General features: G+C 46.0%; 1 protein-coding gene across 1 annotated transcript in view; it reads left to right on the top strand.

The window, feature by feature from the left end:
- The window catches only part of VWCE (von Willebrand factor C and EGF domains), a 40,974-nt gene that overhangs the window by 12,077 nt on the left and 19,012 nt on the right, over positions 1-9,885 (top strand). Inside the window, 2 exon segments of the mRNA XM_006874993.1 lie at positions 4,446-4,852; positions 4,933-5,026. Coding sequence (XP_006875055.1) covers positions 4,446-4,852; positions 4,933-5,026 — 501 coding nt within the window.

Here is a 9,885-nt window from a genome sequence, read left to right as displayed (position 1 = left end):
GTCAGCTCTTGTACCTCCTCATTTCTTCCATTTGCCTTATAACATCTCTACTCTGGAGTGAAAGTTTCAGTGTCTCTTCTGACATACATTTTGACCTTTGTTTAGGTGACATCAAGTTGGTAATGACTCAAAGTGACCATTTGCACAACAGAAGGAAACACTGTGGGGTCCTGTGCCAACTTCACAATCATTACTATATTTGAGCCCACTGTTGCTGCCACTGTGCCAATCCATCTCGTAGGGGGTCTTCCTCTTTTTCTCTGATCTTACACTTGACCAAACATGATACCCTTCTCCAGGGACTAGTTCCTGCTAACATTATGTCCAAAGTATGAGAGACAAAGTCTGGCCATCCTGGCTTCCAGGGAACAATCTGACTGTAGTTCTTCCAACATGGATCTGTTTGTTCTTTTGACAGTCTATGGCACTTTCAATATTCTTCTCCAAATGTGTCAGTTCTATGATCTTCCTTATTCACTGTCCAACTTTCACATGCATATGAGGTTACTGAAATTACCATGGCTTGGGTCAGGCACACCTTAGTCCTCATTGTGACATCTTTGCTCTTCAACACTATAAAGAGGTCTTGTGCAGCAGATTTGCCTAATGCAATACTCTTCATTCTCCACTTTCTCACAAAATCATTTCTCACACTTGTTATATTTTTCTTCCTTACTTTTTCCTTCCACTTCTTTACCTATATTCATCTTCTATTTCTATTTTATGCTTTTTCTGCAGACTTCTGTCCCAGCCCACAACAATGGTAAAAAATTTTTTATAAAAGAATGTAACAGAACTCTAATTGTGGACTGTCAGGAACAGCCGCTTCGAATACGGTGGTGGCAGGCCTAGGCCTGCCTCAGACTCTCAAGTGTGGGTATATGGGAATGTAAAATGGTGTGGCTGCTCCGGTTCTCCAGAAAGTTAAACAAAATTACCAGATGACCTAGATGTTCAGCCAAGTATACACCCAAAAGATTTGAAAGCAGATGCAAGTACACCAATATTCATGATCGAGCCAAAATTAATCTCCCAAATGTCTGCCACCAGATGAATGGGTAAACAAAACATGCTATCTACATACAATGGAGTATTGCCCAATCATAAAGAAAAATGAGGATGTGCAGTAGCGCTGTAGGCTAAGCACCGGACTACAAACCAAGCACCGGACTTGAAACATTTATTTATGAAGATCACAGAGCACAGCTTTCGAGATGGATTATATCTCAATGTCAAGAAAACAAAAATCCTCACCACTGGACCAATAAACAGCATTCTTATCAATGGAGAAAAGATTGAAGTTGTCAAGGACTTCATTCTTTGGATCAACTGTAAACACTCGCGGAAGCAGCGGTCAAGAGATCAGACGACGTATGGCATTGGGCAAATCTGCTGCACAGGAACTTTTTAAAGTATTGAAGAGCAGAGATGTCAGCTTGAGGACTAAGGTGCGCCTGACCCAAGGCATGGTATTTTCAATAACCTCATATGGATGCGAAAGCTGGACAGTGAATAAGGAAGATCGTAGAAGAATTGATGCCTTTGAGTTGTGGTGTTGTAGGAGAATACTGAAAGTGCCATGGACTGCCAAAAGAACCAATAGATCTGTTTTGGAAGAAGTGCAGCCAGAGTGCTCCTTGGAGGCCAAGATGGCTAAGCTTCGTCTCTCATACTTTGGATACATTGTCCAGAGAGAACAGTCGCTGGAGAAGGATGTCATGCTGGGTAACGTGGAGGGTCAGAGAAAAGAGGAAGACCCCCAATGAGATGGATTGGCCAGGTGGCATCATTGATGGCGTCAAGTGTGGCAGCGGTAGTGAGGTTGGCCCAGGATCGGACATTGTTTTGTTCTTCTGTGCATGGGGTCGCTATGAGTCGGTTCCGACTCGATGGCACCTGACAACAACAACAATAAACCACAAGGTCAGCGATTTGAGACCATCAGCTGGGAGAAAAATGAGACTTTATGATTCTGCAAAGATTTACAGTCTCAGAAACCCTGTATAGGGTTGCTGAGTTGAAACTAACTTGACAGCACTTAACAACAACTGTAACAAAGACAAATAAAGTTCTTATGTATGCGTCACATGGATAAAACTTGAAAATATTATGTCAAGTTGAATAAGTTAAGAAAAGAATCCAATTATGATCCCACTTACATGAAATATCTAGATCAGGCAAATGCATTGAGATAGAAAGAAGTTAGTGGTTACCAGGGCCTCGGAGTAGTAGGAAATGGAGAGTTAAAAAAAAAAAAAAGTGTGGATATAAATAGGTATAAATAAGATAGTGAATAAGAAAGACTAGAAGAATTGATACATTTGAGTTATGGTGTTGGAGGAGAATATTAAAAGGACCATGGACTGCCAAAAGAACTAACAAATCTGTGTTGGAAGAAATACAGTCAGAATGCTCCCTGGAAGCCAGGATGGCCAGGCTTTTCTCTCATACTTCAGACATACTGTCAGGAGGGACCAGTCCCTGGAGAAGGATATCATGTTTGGTGAAATGGAGGTTCAGAGAAAAAGAGGAAGACCCCCCCACGAGATGGATTGGCACAGTGGCAGCATCGATGGACTCAAGCGTAGCAACGATTGTGAGGTTGACGCAGGACCGGGCAGTGTGTGGTTCTGTTGTACACAGAGTCACTATGAGTCGGTACCGACTCGATGGCACCTCACAACAATATCTTGTAACATAGGAGGCCTGGTGGGACAGTGGTTAAGCAGTTGTTCCGCTGCGAGTTGTAAGGTTGGTGATTTAAACCCACCAGACCCTCCAAAGGAAGAAGATATGGCCATCTGTTTCTGTGAAGATTTTCAGTCTCAGAAATGCTCAACATTCTTCTGCAGGGTCATTATGAGTTGGAATTAACTCAGTGGCAGTGGGCTTTAAAATTTTTCATTTTTATCATGTCATTTAGTTAATGATGGAAACTCTTTCCTAAAACCTCCATTTTTCACTTATCTTGCTTCAGGGAGGTTTTTCCATGTCCCCAGTGACTTGTCCATCGTCTGCGTCTCCCAGGATGTATTCTGTAGTAGCTCCATGTTGATGACCCTTCATTTCCCCACCTCCTGGCCTGTGCCTTTCTCCCACCTCACTCTGACTTATGAATCTCACCTTTCTCATCTTGTGGTTGTCAGTTGCCCTCGATCAAAAGCTGATCTCCAAGCCTTTTCTTCCTCGACACAGTTGAGTGGGTTCAAACTGTCAACCTTTAGGTGACCAGCTGAGTGCAAACACTCAGGCCAACTTCAGACCTTTTATCTCCTTTTAGGTTCCTATTTCTTCCTGTTTTGAGAGCGTTTGGTTAGAGGTGATGTCCCTCAAAGGGAGCCTTTCATTCTCTGGCTCTGTCCATCCATTCATTCAGATGGTACAGTGGGCTAAGTTTTGGACTGCTAATCAAGAGGTCGGTAGTTTGAACCCACCAGCCTTTCTTCAGGAGAAAGATGAGGCAGTCTGTTTCTGTAAAAATGATGTTGTTGTTGTTATGTGCTGTGGAGTCGGTTCCGACTCATAGCGACCCTGTACAGGGTTTCCAAGGCTATAACTCTTTACGGGAGCAGAAAGCCTCATCTTTCTCCCACGGAACAGCTGGTAGTTTCAAACTGCTGACCATAAGGTTAACAGCCCGATTCGTAACCACTACGCTACCAGAGCTCCTTAAAGATAATGTACAACCTTGGAAACCCTAAGGAACAGTTCAGAATTGACTTGATAGCAGTAGGTTTGGTTTTGAGTTTGGACCCATTCTTTTATTCACCGAAGTACTTTCTAAATCCAGGGCACCGTCAGAAGGAAAAAAAATGCTCTAGTTTCTCTGTGTGTATGAGACAGAGGGAGAGGAGAGAGGATGTGTGAATGTATGTGTATGCGAGAGAGAGAGTATGGGTGTGTGTGTGTGTGAGACAGAGAGACAGTATGTGTATGTGTGTGAGAGCGGAACAGACTATATATGAGAGATAGAAACAGGGATAGAGTGTGCGTATGAGAGTGTGTGTGTGGGTGGGTGGGCACACGTGACTGCATCCTCTTGGAAGCTGGCCTGTCTGCCATGGGATTGGAAAGACCCTAGGCTGTTCCTTCCTATTGAACTTCAGTGGGAGTCCACATGTCAACGGCCGGGCAGGGGACAGCCCCCCTCCCACTTCAGGTCTAGGGGTGGGGGTGAGGCTGTCAGGAAGGGCAGAGAGAAGATTCTAGTTTTGCAGTATCTGAAGGCACCCCATCTCCAGCATCAGTGTAGCACCCCCCTGCTCGTCTGGTGCCTCTCCATCCATCTTCTCATGGGACCGTCAGCATACCCCGAGTAGGTTGGCCTCACACTGGTGCTGTTAACCCATTATGCTGATGAAGAAACTGGCCCAGAGAGATTTGGGGACTTGTGAGGTGCCACCTCTGGGTGCCCCCACCAAGACCCCTGTGTGTTTCCCTTTCAGCTTTCCCAAAAGCCCTGTTGGTCCCGTCTGCCATCCTACAGCCTCTACAGCAGCCCCCCAAAATGCTACTGCTGCTGCCCCCAGATGCCAGTCAGCGGGCCCTCTCCCCAGGACACAGCCCTCCTCCTGGAGCTCCAGGGCCCCCAACTGGAGTCAGGACCACCTGCCTGCCACCTCCCACCCCGGCACTACCCACGTCTTCCCCTCCTGCCCCCAGCCAGCTGCTCTCTACTGTGATGGCTGCCCCAGGGCCCAGTGCCTCCCTGCTGGTCAGCCCTTCCCCGCCCCAGGGCTCTGAAACTGGTGTAAGGCTGGCTGCTGGGTCCTCACCTTGCTGGCACCAGGGAGCCATGCGCCAGCCCGGGAGCCACTGGACAGAACCTGGGTGTAGCCAGTGCTGGTGTAAGGTGAGTGTGGGGGTCCGCAGGGTGGCGCTGGTTTGTATCTGGGGCACTGTGGTGGCCACAATTCCTGCTTCTGCTTCCAGGACGGGGAGGTGACCTGTGGAAAGGTGACGTGTGAGACCACCTGTTCCCACCCGATTCCCGCCACAGACGGGGGCTGCTGCCCATCTTGCTCAGGTGAGAGCTGGTGCTGGGGAGAGCCCCCAGCCTGGCTGAGTCCCCTCCTGCTGCCTGGAGGTTGCTGGACCCTCAGAATCACTGGGAGGCTGGTTAAACCCCTGCAGGCTGCGTGCTGGCCCCAGGCTTTCAAATTCAGCAGGTCTGGGGCTGGCCAAGAAGTTGCATTTTTAACCAAATCCTCAGGTGAGGCTGATGATGCTGGTAGGGGGAACCAACCACATTTTAGGAACCACTGGTCTAAGCAGAAAGGAGCCTGTGGGGCGCTGTGGGTTAGGTATTGGGCTGCTAACCTCAAGGTTGGCAGTTCAAACCCACCAATAGCTCCGTGGGAGAAAGATGAAACTCTCTGCTCCCCCATAAAGATTTACAGTCTTGGAAACCGGCTCTGTCCTAGAGGGTTGCTCTGAATCAGAATTGAATCAGCAGCAATAGATTTGGTTTGGGGCTTAGTCTAAGCCAAAGAAGCTCTGGTGGCTCAGTGGCTAAGCACTTGGTTGCTAACTGAAAGCTTGGTGCTTTGAACCCATAGCTGCTAGGTAGGAGAAAGATGTGGCAGACTGCTTCTGTAAAGATTTGCAACCTTGGAAACTCTGTGGGGTTCTATAGGGTCACTGAGTCAGAATTGACTGTACAGCTTGTTGTTAAGTGCCGCTGAGTCAGTTCCAACTCATAGTGACCCTGTATAGGGTTTCCCAGGAGTTGCTGGTGACTTTGAACCGCTGACCTTACGGTTGAGTGCTTGTCCTGAAGCACCACACCAGGACTCCAGACTCTCCTCACAGCAGTGAAGCTTCGTTTTCGTCTGTGCTGTGACGGCCATGCAAGAAAGCCTTTCCTATTCTGGGGACCCTTTTCTACATTCATTCATTCATTCATTCAGCAACTCATTTCAAATCCACTCTGCAGTCCCCTGTCCCTGCCCAGCCTAGAGCCAGAGGGGGTATTGATTCTAAATTCTGTCCCTTCCTGGTTCTCTCCCACCTTCTGCTTACAAGTCTGCATTTGCTTCCCTCTGGGATTCGGGTGGGAGCAGGTACCATCACACATCACCTTTCCACTGGCCACTTCTGGAAGCAGAAGCAGGGCTTAATGCCACCACAGTGTCCCAGGCACAGACCAGGGCTGCCCCAGGGACGCCCACATGGTCCTCCCACCAGTTCTGGCTGCACCCAGACTATCCAGCGGCTCCTGGACTTGTGTATGGCTCCTTGGTGTCAGCTCCTGGAGAGGAGAAACTCAGATTGTGAACAGGATCACTGCATGCCTCTTCCCCTCCCCTGTTCTCTGGAAGGAACCACTGAGACTCTCCTACAGCTCGCCCCAAGAGTCTACATTTCCAGGGGGCTCCCAGGAGACGGAGACTGCTGGAGGCTGCTCAGCCAGGCCCTACCAGACCCCTGGGCTTCAACCCTGCCTTGTGTCTAGTCCTCCTTCACACCTACTTCCCTTTACATCTCAGCTCACTTACTGTTTCATTCTGTCTTCATGGATCCATTCTTACCCCTCCCCCCGCAATGGTATTCACATGGTTGTGACTGTGTGTTTATTTCTGCAGTTACCACACTGTGAACTCTGAGAGGGGAGGGTGTTTGTAAGGATCAAAGTGGTGTCCCAGACACAGTGCTGAGAGCCAGTTGTTCCCCAAATGAATTTTTTTTTTTTTTGCCTTTTTAGTCCCCTCCCATTTTTTTTTCCCTTTTAGTTTTTATTGTGGATTGAGTGAAAGTTTACAGGGCAGATTATCAGTTTTACATTCAACAAATCATACTTGTTTCATCAGAATGATTACATTTCCTTCCATGTACCATTGGTAACAGTATTTCTCTCTGTTCACTTTAGCTCTTTAAAAAAACCCAGCAAACACAGGCATATATAATAATTTACACCACCAAAGGGCACATTCTGCAAGTCTGCCTCATGGCCATCATCTCTTAATCCATCTCTTCTAATGTATCTGGAGTCCTCAGCAGCAATCCCTCTCCATGTCCCCATCTGTCTGCTTCCATCTCTGGTGTCGCTGCTTCTCTGGATAGGGTCCCACATTCCACTTGTGCTCTTCTCCCTTGAAGGTCCTCGGGTCCTTTGTTTCTGGATTGAAAGATTAACCACTCTCCCATTTATGTTACAAAACTTCTACCTTTACAATTGTGACAGTTGCAATTAGTCGTAACAGTTACTATTGAATCATAAGAATCTTATCCCCATCTCTTTTAACCAGACCTATCTAGACAAGATGAAAACTATTCAGTGGGGACTCTTCTTCCCCCATACACTCTTAAACTCCCTCTTGAAACCTTGTAAGCCAAGTCACTTTGTACCTTTATCACCCCCTCATTTTAGGTAGCCAATGTCTAAATTGCCCGTCCTTCTATACCCTGTGTACAGAAGGGATAGCATTGATACTTGATGTGAAGACTCCGTCTCTCTCTGTTGGTATTGAGAGTTACTACCTCCATGAATGGCGTTCTGGTGTGGCGCTGTGGGTTAATGCGCCAGACTGCAAAGCCGTTTGAACTGCAAGGTTGGCAGTTCAAGTTCACCAGCTGCTCCTATGCAGGGTTGCTATGGGTCAGAACTGACTCAATGGCACTTAACAACAACAAACCTCCATGAATATAGGTCAAGTTCATCAAATTGTAGGAATTTATGCTTGTTTCCCTTATCAAAAATTGTTGTGTGTTTTTTTTTTTTAAATCTTCCTCTAGTCGAGTTCTGATTATCAAGCCATCGAGGCTAGGTCACATGGATACTATCTGCAAATTTGGGTGTTCTTGTTGCCTCTCCCCTCACTTCATATCAGCTGGATGCTTCACTCTCAGCTCTGGCCCTCTGTGGCTATGTCCTTATCCATGGGCTCAGATGTCCCCAGGTTTCGCCACACATTGGACCAGCAGCCCTTCCTCTTCTCTCTCTCATCTCCAGGTCAACATGAGTCAATGGACTGTGGTTGAACTCAGCCCATTTCTTCATTGCTGCCTTTCCCCCCTCTTCCACTCACCAGAAGATCAATGTGCTTGCCAGCAAGCTTACATGCCTTCTCATGTGTTCTCTTTGCGTTTCAGTCTTAGAGGGGGATTTGTCCTGAAGGAACTTGATTGTTTGCCTTGATGGCTTCTGGTGAACAGCTTGCTTATTCTTGCAGTAGTCAGTCATGCTGACAATTTGCTTTGGGTTTTTCCTGGTGATCTTTCTTTGAAGATGCATCTTTTTTCGCTCTAGCTGTTCCAGGCTGGTCTGCTTGTCCTTTCTAGTGGGAATGTTCCACCTCAGAATGTTCTGGATGGGACTCAGGATTCCACCTAATGTCCTATACTCTGCAAAGGCTCCACAAGAGGGCTGTTTCACTGGGCAAGTTCTAGAACCCCTAGAATCAGTTATAGTCTGAAGACAGGCTTACAAGTTTTCTGTAATCATGTTTGCCAACATTTCTTTCTATCCCACTCAAGTGTCTATTTTACAATAGTAGGCAAGGAAAACCAATATTCATAAGACACTCAAGCATCTGAGTATTATTTCCCCTCTTCAAACTATGCCTAGATCCCTGTATCACAGAGCCCTGTTGTTCCAAGGTTAAGCATGCATCACTATTTACCTCTGTCCCACTTAGCCCATGCAAACCTGTCTCAGTGTTCCCCTATCTACCTTATTCTTCCACCTCCTCGCCCTTCTTGTATTGCCCTTCCCAACACCTGAAATATGATGTGTCTGCCTTTACCCTGTGCTCTACTGTTGCCTCCCTCCACCTTCCCCGCAAACTCCCTACCCCAACCCCATTGTTGTGGTTACCTTATATTTCTTTAACATTCCCCTCCAGTTAAGACCATCTATTTTATCCTATAATTTACCTGACCTTCCCACCACCTAAATCACTGTTCCTCTGTGTTTATCTTCTTGCACATTGTAATTGTTTTGATCGTAGACTGACCTCCCAGATACTTTGAATTTGTTCTTATAATTTTATTCTGTTCTTGACTCTTCCATTTGGCGACTGAATTCAGGGTGATGCTGCCACATATGTCAATCGCTGGTTGTCGTCTGTTCTTGTTGGTTCTCTGTCCACAGAACTTCTTTTAGGATGTTTTCCATTGCAGAGTTGGCTTTGGCAAAATCCCTTAGCTCCTGTTTGTCTTGGAATGTTTTGATTACACCACTGTATTTGATTGACAGCTTTTCTGGGTAGAGGATTCTTGGTTGGCAGTTTTTTTCTTTCAGGGATATATATATATATATATATCTCCATTGCCTTCTTGCCTGCATGGTTTCTGTTAAGAAATCCGAGCTTAGTCTGATTTGCTTGCCTTTGTATGTGATGCTTCTCTTTTCCCTAGCTGCCTTCAGGATTCTGTCCTTATCTTTGAATTGGAGAGCTTGATTATTATATGTCTTGGGGTTTTTCTTTTAGGGTCTATCCTTCCTGGGGTTTGTTGAGCTTCTTGGATGCTTATCTTTTCGCTTTTCAGGATGTTAGGGAAATTTTCTTCCAGAAATTCTTCAACTATCTTTTCTGTGGACTTGTGTGATTCTTCCTGTTCTGGAATGCTGATAATTCTTAAGTTATTCCTCTTCATGCTGTCCAACATGAATCTTAGACCTTCTTCAGATTTTTAAATCCTTTTTGCTGTTTTTCTTCTATCTTTAGTGGTATTGAGAGATTTATTTTCCAGCTCACTAGTTCTGGCTTTCATCTCTTTAATTCTACTCCTTTGCCCTTTAAGTGTATTGTCCATTTCTGATATTCTATTATTAATCATTTGGACCTCTTTCTGTAGGTTTTGAATTGTTTCCAATGCTCTATCTATCTTATTTGATTGTTCCTGTAGCACTTTCCTGACTTCTTCCTTACTTTTTTCAACTCC

This window comes from Chrysochloris asiatica, unplaced genomic scaffold (genome assembly GCF_000296735.1).
Source record: "Chrysochloris asiatica unplaced genomic scaffold, ChrAsi1.0 scaffold00310, whole genome shotgun sequence".
NCBI classification, from domain to species: Eukaryota; Metazoa; Chordata; class Mammalia; order Afrosoricida; family Chrysochloridae; genus Chrysochloris; species Chrysochloris asiatica.
This window is presented reverse-complemented; position numbering and strand designations above follow the sequence as displayed.